This window comes from Pelobates fuscus, chromosome 8 (genome assembly GCF_036172605.1).
Source record: "Pelobates fuscus isolate aPelFus1 chromosome 8, aPelFus1.pri, whole genome shotgun sequence".
NCBI classification, from domain to species: domain Eukaryota; kingdom Metazoa; phylum Chordata; class Amphibia; order Anura; family Pelobatidae; genus Pelobates; species Pelobates fuscus.
In genome coordinates this window covers 152882630-152908693 of record NC_086324.1, presented here as the reverse complement: position 1 = coordinate 152908693, position 26064 = coordinate 152882630, and the positions used below count along the sequence as shown (strand labels likewise).

The 26064-nt window shown below is 39.1% G+C and overlaps 1 protein-coding gene across 1 annotated transcript in view; it reads left to right on the top strand.

Moving 5' to 3' along the window:
• Positions 1-322: 322 nt before the first annotated feature.
• Positions 323-26064, top strand: part of LOC134571822 (heparan sulfate glucosamine 3-O-sulfotransferase 4-like) — a 189711-nt gene continuing 163969 nt past the window's right edge. The window contains exon 1 of the mRNA XM_063430438.1: positions 323-2358. Within this exon, the coding sequence (XP_063286508.1) occupies positions 809-2358 (1550 nt within the window). The 5' untranslated portion in view covers positions 323-808. The remainder of the gene's footprint in view (positions 2359-26064) is intronic.

The window sequence follows — 26064 nt, the reverse complement described above, 5'->3', positions numbered from 1 at the left end:
TACATGGTGCTGTGTAAGGTGCTGTGCAAGGTGCTGTACATGGTGCTGTATATGGTGCTGTGCAGGATGAAGCTGATTCTGTACAGGTTTCTGCTACTGCTGTTGTTATACAGAGCGCACAGTGACAGTGCAGCTGCCGTCAGTTCCCCATGCTGGAGCCCAGTGTATGGTCTGCCTGCAGGATGACTGGTCAGTGGTGATAGGAGGGTGCAGGTAAGGGTGGCTCTCTGCCAGTGCCAGGCACTTTGGTGGGCGAGTCTTTGAGTGCAGGAGAAGGAGGAGCTCTGTTGATTGCCTCCTGTAAAGAAGAGCTGGACCCACAGACGCCTCTCTCTCTTCGTGTTTCCTCTCTCCATTTAAAGTTCCTGCTGCATACTGAAAGAACTGACCTGCCTGCAACAGGCTGAGGTGCAGAGTCTCCTCTGGGCAGGTGGGCACCAGGACTGCCAATTAGGGACATGCTGACCTACAGTCCTCTCCTCACAGCGAAGAAGTGGATGGTTTTGGGGGATGCCTGACCCAGTGGATAAGTAAGCTGCACACAGTACCTGGCCATGTCTCATCCTGTCATCCACCGGCAGCAAGCTGCAGGGACTCTGACTGCATGAGAAGCTGCTATGCGCCTGGAGCATGTAGGTGGCTCTGGGAGCCCATTGCAGGCTGAACTGGCTGCTGGTGCAAATCTCACCGCAAACCCCTGAGCTCTACAGCTCCCCCTACTGGCCACCTGCAGCTCTCTCTCCACCAGAGGCTCCATGCACGATTTCGGCTGAAACCATGTCTGCTGGTCTGGGGCAGGCGATCAGCGATGGCCCCGTGGTGGCCAGGTGCTGCCCTACTCTCAACTAAGGCTCCTCGAAAACTTGTGTTCCTGTTCACCCTCTCCCTGTCAGTCACTTACCTGTTCTACAGCCTGCTGAGCTGCTACAGCTCCCTACAGTTCCCCTTGCAGGAAGCAGGGGTTTACTTGCAGGAGGAACGTGGCTTCAGCCTGGTGGACCCCATCAGGACCTCTTCCTCAAAGCCTCCAAGCAGCAGAAGAGAAGTCCTTGCTATCCATGAGACTTCCCAGAGACCTCTCCTTGGGACCCTGGAGAGAAAGAGTGAGAAATACAGCCCTTCTATCCAGAGTACCAGGACATACAGCAGCTCCCAGGAGCCCACACTGCAGTCCATGCTTGGGCTCCTCATTGCTGGGGACAGGAGAAAAACAAAGTCTGGTGTCTTCAGCCTTTCTGGTGTGTCTACTCTGGGAGATAACAGCAAGTCTAGGTTCTCCAGCTCAGAGCCTCCCCAACAATCCATCACTGAGGCTGTTTTTAAACGGGCAAGCACTTTAGATGGTTCCAGCAGGTTCCTTAGCGTGAGTTATACATCTGAGTTGGACATCTCTGTCTCACCGCTGGCATCTGCTTTGAGGACAAGGGTTTCTGGAGTCGAAGCTCCTGTCTCGTTTACAGGTCTGGACAGCGTCCACATCACTTCCTCAGGACAAAGCGTCAGCACCCTAGACAGCTTCCCCAGCACTCCCTCAGGACAAAGCCTCAGCACCCTGGATAGCGCTCCTGGACCGTCCTCACCCGCTCTAGGAATCAGCACCCTGGACAGCGCTCACCAGCCGAACACAGCCGCAAGAGCCAGGAATCCTGAGTTTTCTCCCACTGTGAGCAGCTCCGTAGCTGCCAGCACAGCGTTTAATGCGAACGTTATATTGGAATCCAGAGACTCTTCAGAGGGAAATTCCAAATCAACTATTGCCTTGTTAGCCAGACCCAGCTCTTCTGCGAACATACCTGCCCATTTATCATCTCATCCCCCAGGAGCAAGCAATGGGAATAACGCTGTAGAGTCCTTCTCTTTGCCTGACCCCAAGTCCTCCACTGTGGACACCTCACCCGATCCTCAAAAAAAACCTCCAACCTCTCTTTACAACCTTTCTGGCCAGTCTCTGGATTCTAGAATTCCTACACAGTCCTATCCTGGGATATACATTTCTACTTCTGGAGAGACCTCGGGATCGCTGGACTCTACAGGGAATGAAACTCAAAGAGGTTTTTCTAGCTGGGACAGGACCCCTTTGGCTGCTACTGAAATGATCCTAGAACCCCCAGCAGGATATGTGGAGAAGGAGCCTCAGGAGTCCAGCACAACCGAAGAGGAGCTGAGTAGGAGAAACTATATAAACACCACTGCAGATTATGGGGACAAAAGGCTACCCCAGGCAATTATCATAGGGGTGAAAAAAGGAGGCACTAGAGCTTTGCTGGAGGCTCTCAGAGCCCATCCTGATGTCAGAGCAGTGGGAGTGGAACCTCATTTCTTTGACAGGAACTATGACAAGGGACTAGAGTGGTACCGGTAAGTACACTGGCAACTTTGTTTTAGATGTAAATCTGGTATATTTCCTAGCTTTTAGAATAACCACCCCATTGCATCCTTTGGCATTATAGAAGCTGAGTCTGGCAGTACAACAATTTCATTTGCATTCCATATCTGGTTTCATGCTTTAGGGTAGTGAAAGCAAATACTTAAAATCATACTTATTTGGAAGTTAAGACTATTGCAAAACTCGTTTGTAGAACCAGGATAATAAAAACCAAACCAAAAAACAACAGCACAAAAAAAAAAACTAACACAAAACAAAAATAGCATTAACCATGTATTAATAAATATATAAGGTTGTATGAAGTACCCTCATCTTGCTACTGTGTATCAGAAGCAGATGGCCTTTTAAATGACCTCATGAAATGAAGTGTCACTGACTGTTTATAATTGTACCCATAGGAACTGATTTGCACTAAATCTATTAACTAGTGCTTAAACACTGCTAAACTCAGCTGAGTCAGTTTATATGTCACATGAACACACAGTAATGTTGATGTAACTCCAAGCTTTGCAGGTCTCCTGAGATAATTGTCTATTTATTTTACAGAGTCATATTAGTTTCAGGAATTGATTGGGAGCTCTGCTTATTTCCTCCACAATTAGTAAATGAGTGATAATTGTCTGTAATAAGTCAAAGAAGGCAACATTGCTGGAACCATTAAATAATTGCTGTAGTAAAGTGATTACATTTTTAGTGATAACATAATTTTATAAATCGTTTATGTATTCTTAATAGTCCTTACTTATGCCGTACCATTGTATTCCTGAAGACCATATTCTAGGTCAAGGGTAGGCAGCCTTTGACACTCCAGAGGATGTGGACCAACATTATGCAAGAGCATTATGGGAAATGTAGTCCACAAGATCTTGAGTGCCGTAGGTTTCCTACAGCTGTGCTAGGTGCATGCTAAAATAAATAAAGCATTTAAAAAAGAAACTACTAGGGATACCGGTGAAATTTACTAATCAATTGGGGGTAGAGACTTGATTGATATAAATCATAGTGATACAGGAGTTATTAAAATCTGAAGACATCTTATTAATTGGTGGTGTTGTTAAACTACTAGTACTTTTTAATTGACTAATGCAGGTGCTGCACAATTATTGAGATATTTGAGACATTGTTGTACAGCCACCTTTTCATTTATAAGCATGTATTGCAAGTTTATTATCAACTGCAAAATCTGCCTTTAATTAAGATAACAAAAATGCGTTTCATTTTCTAATCACAAATACTTTTTTATACCATCTGCATATTTAGTTATTCAAATGTAGATTCCCAATGTATGTAAATAAGCGATTAAGTCATTAGGTTTGTTGTGTCTATCTGTTGATTTTTGGTTTCACGCAAATATTGGGCCATCCATATTTTGTTCCCAAACCTATTCCCTGCACAGTGAGAACATTATTTGATAGACTCAAACAATGTCGCTTAGTGGTTTATTCAGTGTTGAAGTGTGAATTCGTATGCCAGCTCTCTTGTGATATATATGACAACTCAGTGAATTGGGATAGTCATGCTCCTGTCAGAATGACATATCCAGAAAACCTGTGGGCTGTGCATTTTTTAATTCTTACCGAAAAAAATGGGTACATTAGTCTCTGACATTAGACATTCTACACTGTGCCACATGCTATAAATCATGGCGTAATGGTCAAAATAGTCTTCATTATCTAGAGCCCAATACACTTTAGCCATGCAGAGATAGGTTTGCATATTAACTTGTTTTTGATTTTATTGTAAGAAGTGGCAGCTTGAATTCTTGCAACAGTGTGCCACTCTCAGTTAAAGGGTCCTCTACTAAGATTGAAATTTGCTTCAAATTGGCTTATTCAGGCACGGCAGGTAAAGTTGATGAAAAAAAATAAAATTTGGGCAATTACTAAAAACAATTTCTCTAGAAATTCTGCTATATTTTCTAGATGATTTCAATATGGTAAGGGAGAATTTTTTTTTCTGGATCTGTGAGTATGTAGATGGTCCTAGTAATCCCTGCATCATCTTTATATGTGTAGCCCCTCGCAAGCACTTGCAGTATATTTGGTGGAAGAAGGTCAGTGATCAAGCTACCTCCTGATACAAAAATGCTTTTAGAAGTGGCTCCGCACATATTTTAAAACCACAAGTCAGGTTAGAGAACTGATTCTGCTCCCCCTCCCCACAACACCGGATAATAACAGTATTCTTGGTATTCATAAATAGCTCTCTGTATTATGGACAGTACTAAATCTGTAAGATAGCACTAATTAATGTATGTACCAACAAGAAGTACATACGGCACGCATTACTGCACACACTCCATATCCTTAGTAATGCACTATCCTGCTTCACAGTCAGAACTCCAGTGATAAGTGGAAACAATAAAATGCATAAAAAACATGATTAATATTCCCATAGCAAGTGAGTTTTGGGCTGTGTTGCAGTAACATACCATTCTCTGTTTGTTAGCATTCATACTGCATTTATTCTGACTGTAGAATTCAGGTTTGTTAGAATTCTTAATGCATATTCTACTCCTAAGTACTAGAAAAAAAATCTAATCTACTGGCCTTACCATGGAGCTCTGTCTGTCAATCTGTCTGTCTGTCTGTCTGTATCTATCTCTCTCTCTCTCTCTCTCTCTCATATTGTAACAAATCAATGTGTCCTAGTAGAAAAGAGGTGAATGTGTCATAGTGTAGTATCTATTAGGGTGGTTATTATTCAGAGTTTTAAGAAAACATCCAATTTCCTTATTGTGCTATTCTGCTGGTCAACATGACTAGGTTTAAATGACTAGTTATGAGACATGCAAAATACTCACATTTATCTCAATAGGGTTTCTGATTAGTAACTGTGACATAAGACAACATAGTGCAAATGTCAAAGCTTTTACCATTAAAATTTGAAGGTAAATATAAAGGTCAAGTACCCTACTCTCAGGTATTTGGTCCTGATGGCATTTGTAGGAATCCAGATTCCTGAAACTGAACAACAAAACGTATAAATAATATCTGATTGCAGGCATTGTGCCCATGTACAGTACCGTTAAGAACCAAGTATCTGCACTGCAATTTTAGACTGAAAATACACCCTGTAATTGCTGTACTGTTATTTCAGCCTACAATAAACACTCTACTATTTTGAGTGACGTTAGAACCTTCTCTCCCTTCTTGTTCATTTGGGCTGTTAGAATAGAACCACAAAGTTTAAACAACAAAGAATTCTGCAGTGAGGCAGAGGAGGGGGTCTGCAATTTACAGTCACTCTGGAGAGATGCAGAAGAGCAAAGCTGAGCCACTGGAGATAGAAAACATTTCTGTATGGGAAAACCAGCTTTGAAGAAAAGTGGAAGGGGGGGGGGGGGGTGAGGAGGGGGAGTTGGAGTTTTATTTTGCATTTCATTTGTAGTGCACAGCTAAAGTTTCCCTGTGTATACACATGGCTGGGAGAAAAGGGGTTAAAAGAATCTCCATTTGTTTAAAGGCAACAAAAGATATTTTCTTCAAACGGCCTAGAAAAAAAATCAACTGACTCAAAGCAAACATTTTCTTTCTATATGCATTTAGGAAATTAGCGTTTAAAAAGAAAGTGGAATTAGCCAAATTTGGATATTTTTTCTTGTTGTAAATTACATGTTTAATTTAATGTTTCTGATATTATATAACTTGGAAACCTGTTGGATTCCTTTCATTTGACGTTTAGTAATTCCGCTTATTGTAGTTACATCGTGTATGCTGTAAGAGAGTTGTAGAAACATTTTAGAACCCATGCAAGGGATTGTATTGCTGGCTCTGATGGCAGTGAATGGGTCCAACCAAGACCAAAGAAAAGTCACATCTAACTTAATGAATGTACTGAGGTATTTCTCTTTGGGTGTAATGTTATTACACTAAAGTACTGCATTTCTAAAGCAAAAATAGCATTTACTTGGGTAGATATAAGTGTAGCAGAACCCTAGTCCTAGCAGGGACATTTCTCCAGTGGATTCACCAGGATATAATCAGGAACAAGAAATATCCCACCTCCTACCCAGCAACTGGACGACACACAGTTCTGGGAGTACAACTTGTTTTATTCCTGCCACACACATACATTGCCCCTAGCATGGGGGTTTCTCAGTCACAATTACAGGACTTTTCTTCCCAGGTTCCTCTGTGCCTGAGAGATAATTGCGTGAGAAAAAGCTATAACTTAATTATCCGTCAGGTACAAAAAAAATCTACAGTATTTGAAGCCCATGAAAGGCATATCACTGAATAGCTTTGATCTGAGTGCACACTTTGCCAAAATATCACTCAGATCCCTTCGGTGGTTCGGCAATGCCATTCGAATTAACTTTTGACCGGTTGGCCATGAGGTGATGCCCCAAAACAGTTCCAGAGAAAACAAGGCAATGACCGGTCATCTTTCGCGAGTTCTCACAGGAACACTGATGAATCCATTCCCTGGCTGTTAGGGTACAAATGATCCCCCTGTTCGGTAGTTTATGCCTCCCGAACGCCATTCTCCCAACTGTTTGGGAAGTTGGATGGGCAGTGGTACCAGTTTCCCGGGTGTTGGCGGGGACGTGTATCCCAAAATAGCTCCATGCCGTCGATGACCTTTTACCACTGCCCTTGTTCGGGAGACAAAATGGCCACCAATTGTTTGAACATGTGCGTTCGGTTATACAAATGGCCACACAGGGAAAGCACTTGAACTAATAACGAATTTGTGGATAACAGCTAGGGGCAGTGAGTGATTATGAAGGTGCGAACAAGGGGCCACACAGCGAGGGGGTTCTGTACACGAATGGGGCATATGGACAGCCGAACAAAAAGGAATATAAGTATTTGAGTTCTCCATTACGCTACAATAAGTAGCCATCATGTCAAGCATCTATAAGCTCAATTAAACTTACTTAATTCACAAGCCTTTTGTTTAGTGAGATTTCATTAGTATTGTCCATATACATTATCCACAAGTTCTTTAAGATTTAAACCAACAGAGACACTTCCAAGCTACATTGCCTATAAAGCCACAGCTCGGTTTTCTGTTCCACACATTATTCTACTGTCTACAATAGCGAATCACATACCTCCCATTATTGTATTTGGCTTGTTTTTATATTAAATTCAGTTGGTATTAATTGGGCCACATAAATATGGCATTCTAAACTGCATTGAAGTTAGTGTCTTGGTATAGACTGGAGAAGTTGTTTTTTAGCAAAACAAAATGAGAAATAGCATCAAAGAGATGATTTCAAGAGCAGTTGAATTCTAGAGGGAAAGAGTGGTATACGTTTAGAACCCCATAGTTTTTTGTTGGTTTTTTTTGCTGACACAGCACAGATACACATAGTTTGGATGATGGTTTATAAGTAGTTGAATGTTGTCTTAAGACAGGGATTGGTAACCTATGGTCTGACCCCTGCACTATACTGGCCCATCAACATAGTCTCTTAAATAAAAGAAATCCTGCCCGCTGTTGTCCTCTTCTTTACAGCTGCTGGTGTGTCACACCAGAGAGCTAAGTGAGGGAGCCGAGTCACATGGAGTTCTACACACAGCTACGGGCAGCTCGCACTGCAGTGATGTGTGCAACCCACAAGGGAGCCGAGTGTAGAACTTAAGCGCTGTGTGCAAAACACTCTTCATTATTCTCTAGTGCCACGGGATGTAAGCCAGCCAGGCTGTGCAGCAACTAGGAAATGTAATTAATATAAATATTGTATTTGTGTTTCAAAGCTGTTGTATACAGCAAACAAATACTCAAAGGAGTCATGTGTAAAATGGAATGAGGATAAATGTGATTCTTTGTTAAACTAGTTTGCATATGCCCACCCAGAATCCTTTGCGGTAGTAAAATCACTGCAAATTTGTGGTTTCTGTGGGGAAAGCAAGACTTATGGCTTGACTGGTGTGCAGATTTTTGTTTAACAGTGTATAACATGGGGGGGGGGGGGCGCACTACTAAAGAAGAGGGGCAATAGAAGTGTTACCATTAGGGAATGGTGGCACTGGGTACTCTACTAATGAAGAGGGATGATGAGAGTAAGAATTTAGAAAAGGGTGGAAAAGAGTAGACACTGATAAAGAAGATGGCAATGTAAGTGAGACCCTCCATCCATTAGAAGAAAAAAAATCTGCCCCCTGTTTTAAATCAGTCAAAACTCTTTGTTGTTTATTTCCACTGATTACTAAGTTCAAAACCAAAAAACAGTCACTAGCATATTATCCCGATTCACTAGGCACATTTAAACAATAGAGGTTTTAGCAAGGAAATGGCCATTAAAGTGTATACCTTTTATCTGTTAACATCAAGACTACAGTGAGTCCTGCACTAACAAGTCACCTTGCTGCTTTCAACTATAAGACAGAACGAGTTATTTTTATGAAACCCCATGAACTCATTAACCCATTATAGGACTCATATGGAGTGAGCGCCAGCAATGTAACTTGGCTATGTAATACAAAAACAAATTAAACACGCATAAAAATACCCTGCACTCAAACTCACATTACAACTAGTGTTCCAATTTGGTCAAGTTTACCTTATCACTATTGTAAACCGTGGTTATACTTTAGAAAGAACCCAGTATCTATGTAGATAGACAGACAGACAGATAGATAGATAGATAGATCAATTGACAGACAGAAAGACAGGCAGACAGACAGATATATACATAGATAGACAGACAGACAGACAGACAGACAGATAGATCAATCGATAGACAGACAGATAGACAGACAGACAGACAGACAGACAGATAGACATACAGACAGACAGATAGACAGATAGATAGACAGACAGATAGATAGATCAATCGATAGACAGACTGACAGATAGACAGACAGAATAATACATAGATAGACAGACAGATAGATAGATAGACAGACAGATAGATAGATAGATAGATAGATACTGAACAAAACCAGTGCTTACTAGAGGTGCAATATGTATGGTAAATACATTATTTTCAACAAAGCCATTAAAGTGCATAAAATGACAAAGTACTGTTTTAATCCAAATATAATTTCATCTCTATGATGTGCCAGCAAAGTGTAGCTTTTCACATATAATGAAAATATTCCCTTTTTATCCATTGAAGAATGCCTGGCACACACCTTCACCTTTCCCAGAATTCCAACTGATGTTTCATGGATTCCTTTTCTTTTAAGGCAGATCAGAGAGGAGTCCACGTGGAAAACAGTTGTGAACTAAACTACCTGGTGTTTTTTTTTTATCGAATAGGCTAATTTAGAAATTTGGTAGCCATTTGGCTAGTACAATGCAGAGATGAATTTATTTGCAGCCTAAACAGTGCTATGTTATATTGTGCATGGTAGAATCTATTTGAGCTTAAGGTGGAAAAAAATAAAAAATAAATAAAATAATGATGATAAAAATAAACATAAATGTCAAGAAATAATTGCATGGGGAAATTTAAAATGTGCTTGTCACATCATGAAAGCCACAGTTAACTTCAGGGAGAGTAGATTGATTGAGATGTGATAGTGAGGAGAGAATGAGCACATTTGATGAAAATTTAAAAAAGGAAAAATACTTAAAGTGTATCTCAGAGAACTCATAAGGCAAAATGTTATAGTTTTATATTAATGGAGAAATAAACTAAAACGAGGTGCAGGGACTCCAACAGGGCCCATTTCATCTGAAGTTAAATCATAAAATATACCTTGCAGAGAAGAATACCATTTAAATGTGCTTCTCTCTGCAGTCTGCTGATCTGTTTTGTGTAGGATACTGGCTGTCTCTCTTGTACACCCAGTAGAATTCATTCACTAAACTCCCAAATTTTAGCAGTTTGAAATCTAAACTACTGCGCAGTGGGAGAAATATCCAATTAACGATTTTAGCTTAAATTATGTCATTTAGATTTCAACTCTCTACAATTGGTAGTTTATTGAATAAACCTCAGTTTGTCGTCTGGGAACGAGGTAGTTTTATCGAACTGGTCTCTGTCAGGGTGTCAGGATTTTAGAAAAGCTGTTGCGTACTGTATCACTATGGGGGAGGTGGGGGATTATCAAGATGTTCTGTTCTAAAAAGTTATGCAAAAATTGTCCACATTTTATAACAGAACACTTTGACAAACCTCCTCCCCAAAGTGTCTTTGATACGTTCTAATCACAAATGGAAAAAACTGCAACAGACTGGACTACATCATATTTTTTTAAAGGGAAACTATAGTGCCACTATATCTTCCCCCTCTGTCAAGATCTTCCCGGGTTAAAAACCCTTCTGTCACCTGCATCCAGCACCGATGTCCCTCAGCGCTGACTCAGGTCTGCCTTCTCTCCTCCCCCGTCAGTTGGCAAGGGAGACCTAATGCACATGCATGGCAATGGCTGCGCTCGCATTAAGATTTCCTCATAGGAAAGCATTATTAAATGCTTTTCTATGGGGTTTAGGGTGACGCTGGACGTCAAGGCTGCCTGGCAGACAGCCACTAGAGGTGGAGTTAATTCTAGCAGTTTCTTAAAAACTGCAAAATTTACCTGCTCAGGGTTAAGGGACCTGGGTCTATGCACTTAAACCACGTCAGTGAGCTAAAGTGGTCTGGGTACCTATAGCGTTCTTTAAATGTATGTTTCCAAAGTGCTCCCAGAAAAGGTTTAAAGAACTACTTACCTCTAAAATTTGTTGTAAATCTTCAAATTCTCCATGGACCGGGAAGCATTTAAATCTCTCATCCAATCATGGCAAACCCCAGAGCTCTCATTTTTTTTTTCTCAATGACAAAGGGTACCTGTATTGCGGGGACATCCATTTGGACCTTTCAATTTTTATGCCAAAATAAATGAGAACATTTGTTGAAGGAAATCTCCAAGCTAGAAATGAAACCTGTTTGAGGTTCTTATTTTAATGATGCATTACAAAAAGCAGCTATTCAGTCATTAGATAGAGATAAATATAGACGTTTTTAAACTTTCTGAGTTTTCTGCAAATCGTGAGGATTTGCAGGTGCTGCAGTATTCTTTGCTAAAACAACTTGGTTAAAAATATTTCCTTGTGACCCTGAATGCACAGCGGAAGAGCTGTGAACATTGGTTGCTATTTTGGAGTGTGTTCCTTTAACAGAGAAGTCATTAAAAAGTCGCACATTGACAGTTTCTTTTCACTTTCTTGGTTTGTGTAGCTTTTTTCTCTTTTTTTTTTGCCATGGGGAAATTTAGAATTGATCATTTTAATCCATGAACTGTGTTAGTACAGTATAAAAAATTGAATAGCCTTTATTGCTTCCACAATTCATTTTTGACATTCAGTATTAACAGAATACCTGGTACTACAATTATTTCTCTTAACAACACTGATAAGGGAAACTGCTCAAATTATGGCTACAACACTTGTATTATCGAGAAATTCCCGATAATAAGCATTTTCTTATGGACGAAGCTATGTCCAAAGAAAGATATACTGCACATTTGGGAGACAAAATAAATAAAGTTGTCTCTTCAAAGACTCATACCGATCAGGTATTCCAGTTCACTCATCTCTGTTACTGGCGTTGATGTTTAAACCGCAAACCACTCTCTCCTCCTAAATAACATCAGTATTCATTTTAGTATCAAACTTATTTAAATTCAATATTGCTTCTTTATTTTCTATTTTAAATTTTTTCTAAAAATGCACTGCTACAATTTTTAATGAAGGCTACATATTGATTCTCTAGATCATGAGTAGTCAACCTGGTCCCTACCGCCCACTAGTGGGCGGTTTGGGATTTCAGGTGGTCGGTAGTGGGTTCTGCAGAAAATGCCCGGTGGGCCTCGAAGGCCATGGACCAAGGCTGGCAGGGGAGATCATTTTATCTTCCCTGCCAGCCCATGCATAGCCAGCCTTGCTGTAAAACTTCTTGGGCTGGTGAGGAGATCAAAGATCTCCCTCAATGACCCGCTTGCACGTAGTTCCAGCAGAGATAGGGAAGGGCCTGGTCAGAGCATTGCTGCGTGTTACCATGGCAATCCTCCGATATGATGCTGTGCTTGCAGGAGGACAGGAGAGTCAGCCTGCAGCCGGAGGAGCTGCAGGCTAAAGTTAATATGCAACAACTGGACAACCAGGGCTTGCAGCATTATGTCTCCCCTCCCTGGTAAAAGGTAAGAAGAAAGCAGGGGGAGACATTAAGGTAGATTTTCACATGTCACCCACATATACACAGCATAGACCCTACGCACCCTTCACACACACACACACACTACATCCCTCAGCGTGAGGACGTCCAGCGAAGCTCTAGCACAGAAAACCTGTGCTAGAAACCAGGAAGTGCCCTCTCGTGGCTGTCTAGTAGACAGCCACTAGAGGAGGCGTTAACTCTGCAATGTAATTATTGCAGTTTATGAAAACTGCAATATTTACACTTGCAGGGTTAAGGGTAGTGGGAGTTGGCACCCAGACCACTCCAATGGGCAGAAGTGGTCTGGGTGCCTGGAGTGTCCCTTTAAGTCTTACAGCACTTCAGCAAAATAAGGTGGTTTAAGAAATTAGAGTGTTCCTTTAATCCCTTCTTCATAACTAAAATCATCTATTTCCTTTTTCAATCTTGTCTGATGCTTTACTTTTTCCAGCTCCGTAGAGTCATTTTGAAAAACCCAAAACTGCATGACACATTCACAGTATGATCTTACCATTACTTTTTAACAAAGACTAAGTTCATATTTTTTTTCCCATGAATCAATGCAGTGTTGGCCATACAGATGCCAATTAAAATGGGATGCTGTTGCTAAGTCTGTGATGTATAATTATTCCCACTGATTAACTAAAGCAACACTGCTGGTGTTTAAAAATGCTTATGGCTTTATTTAGATATCTAGTAATTCCATCAAGCGATTGTTACTGGAACCAAAATGGCAAAGGTCTGCAAGACATTGCATTAAAGGGACACTATAGTCACCAATGCAACTTTAGCTTAATGTAGCAGTTTAGGTTTATAGAACATGCCCCTGAAATCTCACTGCTCAATTCTTTGCCATATAGGAGTTAAATAACTTTTGTTTCTGTTTGTGCAACATAGCTAAACCTCCACTGGCTGTGACTCACACAGTTTGCGTAAAAACAAAATTGCTTCATTTTCAATCAGATGTAACTTACTTTAAAAGTTTTTATCTCCTGCTCTTGAAATCAAACTGTATTTACATACAGGATGCTCCTGCAGGGTCTAGCAAGCTATTAACAGAGTAGAAGATAAGAAATTCTAAATGAAACAACATTTAAAATTAAAGAAGTGTAAACATTAGATGACTCTTTACAGGAAGTGTTTCGGAAGGCTGTGCAAGTCACATGCAGGGAGGTGTGACTAGGGCTGCATAAACAAAGTGATTTAACACCTAAATGGCAGAGAATTGAGCCTTAAGACTGCACGGGCATGATCTATACACTAAAAGTGCTTCATTAAGCTAAAGTTGTTTGGATGACTATAGTGTCCCTTTAACCCCTTAAGGACCAAACTTCTGGAATAAAAGGGAATCATGACATGTTACACATGTCATGTGTCCTTAAGGGGTTAATGTATTCTTAAAAATTTGATATTTGTCTGTACAGATAAATGCTAACACTTGCATACATCGCATAATTCTGTAGTGCTATCCATTTATCATTGCCTTTACTAATTATAACCCTTTACCATTTCTATGGGTTTTCTATTATTAATGTAATTTCAAACATCAACTAATGTCACTCTGAATAAAATAAAGCTTTGTAAAAACTCCTTTCTTATTAGACTTAGTTCTTGTACCGATGCACATACAAATGATGACGGATTTTGGTTCAGCATTTTCACCCATTAAAATGTATAATTGGCATATTTATCTTGCAAGGTGAAATTAAACACACACAATTATTGTTACTTTTATTACATTGGTAATTCCTATTAAGTACTATTTCAAGTAGTGAGCGTGTTATTGGAGCTTTGTAAATAAATCTTAATAATAATTACATTCTTGAAAGAAAGCAATGCTACAATGCTCTAATTTTATTCAGACATCATGCGTTAAGATCTTTTTAATACCATCTAGGAGACACCATCCTATAAACAGAAACCATTGTTTGGCTGTTTTTTTAAGATGCAAACTTTTACACAATTAAAGGATCACTATAGTGTCGGGAAAATAAACTCGTTTTCCCGACACTATATATCCCTTAGGTCCCCCGCACCCTCAGGGCCCCCCTCCCTTGGCGCTGAAGGGGTTAAAACCCAATAGTTACTACCTCTAATCCAGCACCGTGCTCCCTCGGCGCTGGTGACCTCTCCTCCCCCGCCGACGTTAACTCCCGAGTGGAGCGGAATGCGCATATGCGGCAAGAGCCGCGTGCGCATTCAAACAGTCCATAGGAAAGCATTTCTCAAGCGGCTGTCAAACTGCAATGTTTACATCTGAAGGGTTAAAACCCGGGGGACCTGGCACCCAGACCACTTCATTTAGCTGAAGTGGTCTGGGTGACTATAGTGTCCCTTTAAACTGACCTTTATTATTCTCTTTGTTTTAGGCTATAAGCTTCCTTCATCCTTGCAGTAGGAAAGCCCAAAATTCTACATCCAACCATGTATGGAATGTGGTCCATATGCCAATTGATACATTTTGCCTTTTCCTATGCTAGACAATGCACAAATTCAGCTTTCATGGAAAGCTAGTGTTCTTTATAAAATCCTTTTTGTGTATAGGCACATGCATCAGGACCTGTCACTCTTTATCTCTATCTTTACAGATAATAAATGATTTGCAATTCAGAAATAATTAAAGGGAGAGCATCATCGGCTCAGCTAATTATTATAGTTACAATCAAAAACTAAAGTGTTCCCAGGCATACATCGACTGACTGATTGGAGATAAGAGGAGATTAATTAAAACATCAATTTTTTTTTTATCACACTTGGTCCCTTAACTACATGGTTTTATCTTTTGAGAATATAGTTTAATAGGAACATTGTAACAGTAATCTGTGCATAGTATAGAGCTTAAGGGTACCCCACCAAATTAAATTTTATAGATTTGTAGAACAAATTCTAGAAATTGTATTGTATCCATTATCTTTAGTCTAGAATACATTTAGAAGTATGCATATTAGTGCACACTGCAAAATGGTACATTTTTGGGAATGTTGTTCCCAGAATGGAAGTAGAATGTAGACTGTACTAGAGGTGGACTAAAACCAAGGATTTGCATTATATATCAATATTATTATTATTATTATTATTATTATTATTATTATTATTATTATTATTATTATATATTATTGAAGCCTACAACAAATGGTAGATAAACTACTGCTGATTTTATATCCCAAGATGGGGATTATACAGACTACGATAAATACAGCAGAGAACTTAGTAGCTCTAAAAAGTTTGAATGTACCTTTGCTACACTATTATATATATATTTTTTAAACTCATATTGCACTATTGTTGTGTGTGTTTTTCTTTCTTTATCTGAGATACCTGTTATTGCACAGCGAAAAATTATATTTGATACATGCATGTATGTATATGTTCTTACTATGTGATCACTCTTAAGGGTTTATGTATTGTTTGTTGTATCTTTGTGTTGCCACAAGGTTGGGGAATCATTGTAAGATCCACTGCAGGCATTTTTATAGCATATAAGGAGCACTTCACCCTGCATCTGCTATTCGGGAGCACTATACTTTTTGAGAAATATAGTCTCAGGTACAACATTTATCTATTTTCTTAATTTGAAGCCATTTCTAAAGTAATAACTTGATAATGCTTTTGTGTCTGGGAGCAAGATAAAATGTGAGGATTTCAGTGGTACATTACGAAAACAGCAGTGATAAGAAACTGAAAATCCCATTATCAGAAGTCCTCTGCAACATCCAAAAAACTATTTGATGGAAAAACTAAAATTATTTAAAAGAGTCAATGAAATGACAATAGAAAAATGTGTATTTCAGAATAGGTAGCGTCAAGCATACTGTTTTATTTTCCCTCCATCATTTATGAAACACATTGCGAAGCCTTACAAAATTTCAAAATGAGCTGTCAATCAGAAAAAGGAATGTCACGGGTATAGAGGTGAATGCTATTTTTTAAGCGCTGGGGAGAGGGAATGAAAGTGCAAATGTGTTATTATAAACATCTTACAGTACAACCAGCTGAACCGTGACAAAATGTCTTAACAGAACATGTAGACCTTTTAATACTCTGTTGGTTAATGGAACATTTTTCTTCCCTAGGTGATGTGTCTACTTTAAGTGATTTTTTTTCAATGTTCTAGTTAATTGGATCTCAAACAATAGTTGCTATATTGATTAGGCACTCCTTTGTGTTGTAGAAGTTCATTTCTAGAGTGTAAAAATTACTCATTATCCCCACCGTTCTATTCGTTGACATAACAAAATGTATATACCCTGCATATCCAATTTTTTCCCCTGAGTGGACTGGTGGTAAAGCAGAAGGTTCTAGCCCACGTAGAATCAGCAGATATCTGCCTAGAGGACCAAGGATCTAGCAGCAGGGACATTACTTTTATAATTCCGCACTAGGGATGCCTGTTTCCTCTTTCCCATGAATATAATCATAGACACCAGGGGGTAAATATCAACATTAAGGGGGGCACCAACATGGTTTTGAACATCACTGTATGTTAAGCATGTCTTAAAGGAACACTGTACTCTGTACTCCTAATGCTACAGCCCTGATGCCCCTTGTTATTAAGGCCCACCATGCATAAATAATAAATAATAAAAGAAATGAATAGCCTACCCTTTCTCTAGCGCCAGCTCTCCCTTGGCACTGCCATGACCTAATTATTGAGTTGCATCATGCTGGAAGCATGACTAAAGATGACGATCCAATCCAATGCTCCTCATAGAAGAGAATTGGGGAATGTAGGTGCATGTGTGGCACTCGCTGACATGCTCCTGAAATTCCTCCATAGAGAATCATTGTATTCACTAATTCTCTAAAGCAAACCATGATGGCACTGTGCATGTGTTATGGTATGAGAGACGGGAAGTAACCTCATCATTTCTTACAACAAGGAAGCGTGGAAGCGTGGCTTGATGCTGTTCTTCTAAACCTTCTTATTATTGAAATAAAAGGTTTTGGGGGTAGGACAGGATGGCCAGCTCTGAAGGCACTATAACAACTTCAATAAGATGACGTTTTTAAAGTGCCTACAGTGTTCCTTTAATCCTCCGAGCTTGGATCTTTGCAAGGTTTTGCTTGGGCATTGCTACAATAAAAATCATGTATCATATGTCTACATAACAATTGAAAATGGAAACGTATAACTTTTTATTTGACACACCAGTCTTTAAGCCCGATGATAAATACCATGAAAATTCCATTACATAAGAAGTCATTTTGATGAGAGGTTAATGTGCAGCATTTGTCATTATGTATACTATTTGAATCTAGAACCGCGGCAATAAATAGACGTGTAGATTTATGCATAGACGCTTATGCAAAAATAGAAGTGGATGTTTTCATTGCCTGGGGCTCATTCCGTTAACTACTGTGCACTTCCATCTGATCAGTCACAAGCCTGCTTTCGTTTCTTAGGGCTCTGTGTTCTGCAGATATCTCACTGACAAAGGCTGGAAGACTATGAATGGTATAATATAATAACCATCTATTTATATAATATCTACATTTGTACATCTGTTGGTAGAGAGACAAATACATTCGAGTTGACAATGTTTAGCAGTCACTAGACTTTAAAGTCTTTTCAGCCAATTGAAGGTCTTACATTTCGGGGTAGTAGGAGAGATAAATGCAATTTCTGTGGACAGTTCGAGAAGCAATTTAATTGCGCACGCTTGCTGATCTCGTGAAAATCAGGCTGTGTAACAATAAACAGAGAATGAAGAGTACAAGACAACATGTGCTTAAACCGTAGAGTAATTAAAATCTACAGAACCTCTGTTAGACAAATACAATGGATTTTCTTTTTTTTTTTTACCACCAGTTCAATGAATGGTACGAGCTCAGAGTTGTATGGTGTTAGGATCATTTAGTATGGAATACTGTTTGTCATGTTTATCGCCTAGCTTTCTCAACACACATTATGTAGGAGTTGCGCAATAAGGTGTTGCATGAAATCTGTGCCATTTGTTCATAAACGTTAGGTTAGTGCAAACTAAAGTGTGAGGTTCTCAGTCAATTAACAGATTTTCAACTGAAAGCGTCTTCAAGCAGAAACCTTGTCACCTCTTTTTCCTGCTTGCTATCATTTACATATACATATGTTTAATTTATGGCACAAGTCACCCACTTTGTCACTAAAGGAACACTGTAAGCACCTCAATCGCTAGAGCGTACTGTAGCACTTTATTGGGCCAGGAGTGCTCTGGCACCCTCACAGGGTAAGTGGTTTAACCATTTGCAAACAATTTGCACAGAGCTTTATTCAATTCTCCTTAGCTAAGCCAAGTGCAGAGGTGGCTTATTGGCTGAGAGCATTAGTTGCCTGCTTTCAGCCAATGAGCACCGCTGCCTTTCTGCTGGCTCTCCTGGAGCTCTCTTGGCATCATAAACACTTTGTAATGGATATGTTTATGTTGCTAGAAATGTTCCTTTAAGGATTTACTTGACCACATTCCTGTACCTCCTGCTGGTTGCTCACACCTTGCTTCATCCTCCATTGTTTCTTCAGACATTAGATGCTGCAAAATGCTGCCAGACACTGTATCACTTGATTTGACAGTCCCAGGATGTGGCCTTTCCATCCCACACATGCACACGCGTACCACTGTCATTAGATATATCCAAAAACAAGAGATTATGAGAACACTGAGAATGTCCTAAGGTAGATTGGGAAATAAGAATTTCATTTTAATGGATAATTCAGCCTTGGAATTACTGATGAATGCTCTTTGCTACCTTACCCTTAGGGCCTTGCCTATATCGCTAAGCTTGTATCCAGTTTCCTGGAATTAGATACAAATTATATGTGGTTTTGTATTGGGGCATCATCATTGTCAGGGCCTCAGAAAAAAAGCATCAAAAAGCAATGATACGCTGAATACATTGAAAATGGATTTTTATAGATTGTAAGCTTGTTTGAGCAAGGTCTTCTTTACCTCTTGTCGCTTTTATATTATGTATGTAAATTTCTTGTCAAATATACCCTTTCTATATTTGTAATGCTCTGCAGAATATGTTGGCGCTATATAAATTGCTATTTATAATAACAAAAATTGTTCCATTTCCATGAAAAAGGAAAACTCTTCCGGCTGTAGCGAAGAAAAAAAATTAATTATACGCTGATCTATCAGGTTGATCGTGTAAATGATGCCTTTCTCCTTGCAGTAAAACCTGTTGTAGTGCATAATAACATGTATTATACTCACTGAAAGCAGTTTTCAATTTTTCTCCCATAATCACACATTCTTAATATAATTCGTATGCAGCTAGGAAGGTAATGCTTTTTTATTTTTTTTTATTTTTTCAGAATTTCATCTCCCAGATATACACTTGTCAAACTGTAGGAGTTAAATACAATACAACTTTTAAGATAATGCATTAATAGATATATTGTATTTTTAAAAAGTAATAATGGCAGTGGAGCGCTGAATCCTAAAGTATGCATAGGTGAGGATAGGGTATAGAAACCTAACAACCTATTATAAAAGACACGTAAAAAAACTGGATAACCCTTCTAATCTAAATATGTTGCTCGTATACAAGTAACAGGCTCAGTATCAAAATCCAGATATTTGATATCTATAGCACATTCCACAAATAGATAAATACCGTATATACTCGAGTATAAGCCGACCCGAATATAAGCCGAGGCCCCTAATTTTACTCCAAAAAACTGGGAAAACTTATTGACTCGAGTATAAGACTAGGGTGGGAAATGCAGCAGCTACTGGTAAATTTCTAAATAAAATTAGATCCTAAAAAAATTATATTAATTGAATATTTATTTACAGTGTGTGTGTGTATATAATGAATGCAGTGTGTGTGTAAGAATGCAGTGTGTGTGTAAGAGTGCAGTGTGTGTATGAGTGCAGTGCATGTGTATGAGTGCAGTGTGTGTGTGTGTGTATGAGTGCAGTGTGAGTGTGTGTATGAGTGCAGTGTGTGTGTGTGTGTGTGATGCAGTGTGTGTGATGCAGTGTGAGTGTGTATGAATGCAGTGTGAGTGTGTATGAATGCAGTGTGAGTGTGTATGAGTGCAGTGTGAGTGTGTACGAGTGCAGTGTGAGTGTGTATGAGTGCAGTGTGAGTGTGTGTATGAGTGCAGTGTGAGTGTGTGTATGAGTGCAGTGTGTGTGTGTGTGTGTGTGTGATGCAGTGTGTGTATGAGTGCAGTGTGTGTGTGTGATGCAGTGTGTGTGTGCGATGCAGTGTGTGTGTGTGTGTGTGATGCAGTGTGTGTTTGTGTTGCAGAACCTTGGTGGGGGGTGGGCATTTTTATTATTTTTTTAAAATTATTATTTAATTCTTTTTGTTATAATATTATTATTTTTTTATTATTATTAATTTGTAATATTATTTTATTTATTATTTTATTATTATTTTTTTCGTCCCCCCTCCCTGCTTGATACATGGCAGGGAGGGGGGCTCTCCTTCCCTGGTGGTCCAGTGGCATTGGCAGTTCAGTGGGGGGAGGGGAGCTGGCAGAGAGCACTTACCTCTCCTGCAGCTCCTGTCAGCTCCCTCCTCCTCCGCGCCGGTCCGTGCAGCTTCTCTGTCAGCTCCCAGTGTAAGTCTCGCGAGAGCCGCACTATGACCCCGCGGCTCTCGCGAGACTTACACTGGGAGCTGACAGAGGTGCTGAAAGGACCGGCGCGGAGGAGAAGGGAGCTGACAGGAGCTGCAGGAGAGGTAAGCGCTCGCTGCCAGCCCCCAGTCTGTATTATGGCAATGTAAATTGCCATAATACAGACAATTGACTCAAGTATAAGCCGAGTTGGGGTTTTTCAGCACAAATAATGTGCTGAAAAACTCGGCTTATACTCGAGTATATACGGTACATAAAAGTCCAATAATACATTTTCATCCAGGTGGTCCCATAACATTAAGTAGATAGCTCCATCGTGTAAATCCCAGTGTATATAGAAAAATAGAGAAAATATATATTTCTTAAATGATATCCTTCTTAATCACAACTTAGAGATTCACTGTTTATAAACTTACTTTATTTGAGGTATTCCTTATAAGAAATGAAATGCGTTAAAAATATTCATTTATCACAGACAGTCTGTGATACATGCAGTCCAGGCCTGTGCTCAGTCTCTCGGCGTCCTGAGACAGCAAGGTGAAATAGCTGATGTAGATTCAGATCATGGTCCTCTGCACAATCTAGGTGCTAGCTGGCAGTAGTGGGAGTCAGGTCCTCTCTAGACGCGTTACTCCGCTTCGTCGGCTTTCTCAATGGATGGATATTGTATTTTTAGTCTGAAAAATAATGACGTCTAAATCAAGACTAACTTAAAATCTTCGTGCAAGATTGCAATTTGTTAATTAAAAAAATATAAACCTTATGGTAATACTTGGACTCAGTAGGGGTAGGCAACCTTCGGCACTCCCCATGCTGTGGACTACATCTCCCATTATACTCTTACAGCCATAGTGCTGGCAAAGCATCAGGGGAGATGCTGTTTATAGCATCTGGAGTGCTGAAGGTTGCCAGATCTGAATGAGTACTTGCACATATGCAGTTCGTCACAGTATGCATGTTTGTAGACACATATTGGTTTGGAGTCAGAAAAGTGAACCCATCATATAATTGTTATTTAACTAAGTCCTTTCATATGTTCCTCGGTTTAATTGCAGCTGTTCCCGGTCAAATTGCAATCAATTCCTGGTTCCGGGTGTGTGACATCATCACGTTCCGGTCAGAGTATTGGGCGTGCGTTCCACCTGCGTTCCACAGGGTTTTTCCAATACCCAATATGGAACGCACGCCCGCTATTCTGAACAGAACGCTATGACGTTATTTTCCAGGTAATTGAGATCTGGAAGATCAGACATTGGAAGCAGAGAACTACCTGAAAGCTACACTGATTTCTGATACGCCCTGTTTTAACTGTAAAAGTGTGAGTGACCCATTGGCACACATCACTATTATATTATTATTTCACAGAGTTGCACTATGTTATTTTCTATTTCCCTATAGTTGGATTGACCCTAATATTTGTATCTACAGTTGCAAGAAAAAGTATGTGAACCCTTTGGAATGATATGGATTTCTGCACAGATTGGTAATAAAATGTGATCTGATCATCATCTAAGTCACAACAATAGACAATCACAGTCTGCTTAAACTAAAAGCACATAAAGAATGAAATGTTGCCATGTTTTTATTGAACACACCATGTAAACATTCACAGTGCAGGTGGAAAAAGTATGTGAACCCTTGGATTTAATAACTGGTTGAACCTCCTTTGGCAGCAATAACTTCAACCAAACGTTTCCTGTAGTTGCAGATTAGACGTGCACAACGGTCAGGAGTAATTCTTTTGAACTGTTTCAGTTCAGCAATATTCTTGGGATGTCTGGTGTGAATTACTCCTGACTGCTGTGCACGTCTATGTGTCTGTGGAAGATTTGAGGAGATCTTCGGGTTTAAATCCACAATCTAGAGGGAAGTTCCTTTCTATGTACACCTTTTTTTATTAAACACTTGGTGTTTAATTAAATACTACAAAGCATTATTGGTGGAAATTGTAATATCACTAAGTGATATAGTGAAAGAGTTTGCACTTTACTCTATATTTTATTTAACTAAGAATAGGAAAATACTTAAAATATTTATTGTGTATAAGCTCTAAGGAAATGCAAATTAATTTTTAAAGTTTTGATTAAACAGTGGTCAAATGTTGGGAAAAAATAATCTTCATCATCACTGAGTAACATAAAGTTTCCTGATTTACTTTAACAAACAATTTGCAATGTTTCTTCGGTATAAGAATGATACGGAACAATGTAAGAATGAAATGATCAGTGGGCAAAGTATTGATTGTGGAAAACAAAATCAACATTCCATCAGTTTCCATGGAGATTGCATCCAACCAATACACGTAATCGGTATTGCATTGCTATATACATATATGAGTTCTTTGTTTCCTAAATCTATAAAATATTTTAGTTTTAGAAGTGATAATTGCTTTTCTTTAGTAGGGTATGTCTGCACTAATAATAACAAAGTATCTAACCAAGAAAGGTAGATTCATATTACTCTGGTTTTCATGTATGTCCTGTGAATGTTGCTATTACCCAATATAATGGTACTCATTTTATCTACCTTAGAATTCAACCCTGCTGGGATTTGAACCTGCAACCAAAGGGTTGAACAGATTTTACTGATGCATTATACTACTGAGCTACCTCACCCACACTAGTAACTTCAGCAAATATTTGTATGTTACCAAATGATTTATCCTCCATAAATTTATATTTCTTATATAAGAGAGTTGGCAAATGTACCCTAGAGGGCTGTAAATCTGACCCTGCTTTCAGGTGTATTTAATGTGAAATAAAATTATAAATCTGTATGAACCACTGAACAACACACCCTCAGTGTCATGTAAAAGGTAACGACAGCACATTATGGTCAGAACAGACAGCAGAAGACAAATACAAACACAAATAATATTCAATAGTATAAACCAGAAAGGAGAAGTCTAAGTGACATACAAAACACACAAAATTGTGCATTTAGCGTAAAATGCACCCAAAAATTAAAATACAATCTCTGGAATCTAATACTTTCAAATTGAGTAGAAATAATAAAACTACAATAGTGTAATATGTATAAATAAATGTACACATGGTGAGTGAAAGAAAGCACTCACAACATAGAAATAGAATGTAGACCTTTCTCCCCAACAGGAGTAATTCCAGAAGAAAGTGATACATTCAGACCATCCAAATATTTAGGTCTATGGCGAGGTCTGGTGTAGAAAAGAAGAGAGACCACAAATAGTGCAATATTATTTGTACAAAAATATTAAATGGGTAAATGCATATACAAAAAGCACGATAAAAAACAGCCGATATCCAGTGCAAGTGGATCTATATGGAAATCCTTCCCAACCAGATCACAAGTGAAGAACAAATGAAGAACTGGAAATAGCAGCAATGTACTGGAAGAACTGGAAATAGCAACAAAAACAGCACATGTACAAAATAAAAACAAATAAAACCATAAATGTTCAATATCATCATGTAAACAGAAGAAGTACAGGTCGGGTAATACAGGAAAGGAAGACAGCTATCCACTAATCATGCTTACGTCTCTCTTATACGTACAATCCCTGGCTGATAAATTGAAAAGCATACTGCAAAGTACTGTTAGCAATACAAAAATAAACATAGTGTCAGGTTAACCTGTAGACACTGTTTCCTCTTCTGATGCTGTGCGTCATTTCATCCCTGTAATGTCTTATACTGAAGCAGTGCATCATTCTGTCCTCAGTTTTGATCTCTTGCGTTCTTTTATACTAATACACGGTTGCATAATTTTTAAGGATTAGCTGTTCTGTTTTACGTGTGCCCTGTTGTTGTTCTTGTTACCCAATTGTGCATTTTGTTCCTTGTCTTGCTTTCATTATTTGACTACTCTGATTTCTGTTTCTCTATGAGTTAGGCTCGCCTTTTCGTTGTAGCTCTCTTAAGTCCTGTTTCTGACTTTATCTCATTTGTTTGCAGTTGTGTTTTTGCCCTCCCAGGTCTCTTGTTAAGCCCAGCCACCATAAGGACCAGTAATATATACCTATACTGTTTTTGCTCTTTTCGGGTTCTGTTACATTGTCCAACTCTCTACATGTTGGGGTGACTGACTCATATACATACCTTTGACTGTCTATGTATGGAGTCTGACGGATTCATGTGGCTATGATGTGTGAGACGTGCTGATAGCAAGGTATTTAACCATCCAAACAGAAAGAGGGGCTCACAGAATTCTCCTTCTGGATATGGAGCCTACACCATGTTTAAACAAAAACTGTCCATCTTGGGCATATAATAACCTCTCTCTGTTAATAAAAAGAATCCCCAGTCATTGCAGGCTGCATATTCTATTACCTGTACTTCAAATTTCCTTGTATCACTTTGTTGACTAATAGTGCGCTAGTCTTTGTCTTTTTCTGTCTGACTTGCCATAGGCAGACAAGCATTTTCTGAAGTTGTGCCAGGTTGTAATGGACTGACACGAACATGCTGCCCAGGCTTTTATACCTTTACTTTCAGCGTTATCTGCATGTGTCATTAAAATGAAACTGCAATCTGGAAGGATTCTGTATTTCTCGAGAACTGTCACTGTGATGGCAATTCTACAAGATTCGTAGTGATTATGAACTTGTGCTCTGAAAATGCCAAACTGCAACATAGACAGCACTTTGTACTGCAAAGTCTATGGGTGTGCTTGATAAATATAGTCCTTGATTTAAGGGATCTCATTTTTTTAATAAAATAAATGTGAAATTGTATCATTATTGTGTCATTATGAGCTTACTGAGATTGTCCAAAACACACACACGCACACACACACACGCACACACACACTAAAAAAATAAAAATTACACTTTAGCTTATTTAGCACTAGCACTGTGTAGTTTGTCTCCTATGCTGGAATAAGTGTAGGTACCACTGATATTGAGGTACTGTTAATTAGTGGTGATCTTAACAAAATATGGCCATATAGTGAAACTGATTCCCCATATTTGTTTACTTAGGTGGTTTTAGGTATTCTCATAAAATGTAACAACATGGAACAAAATTATCC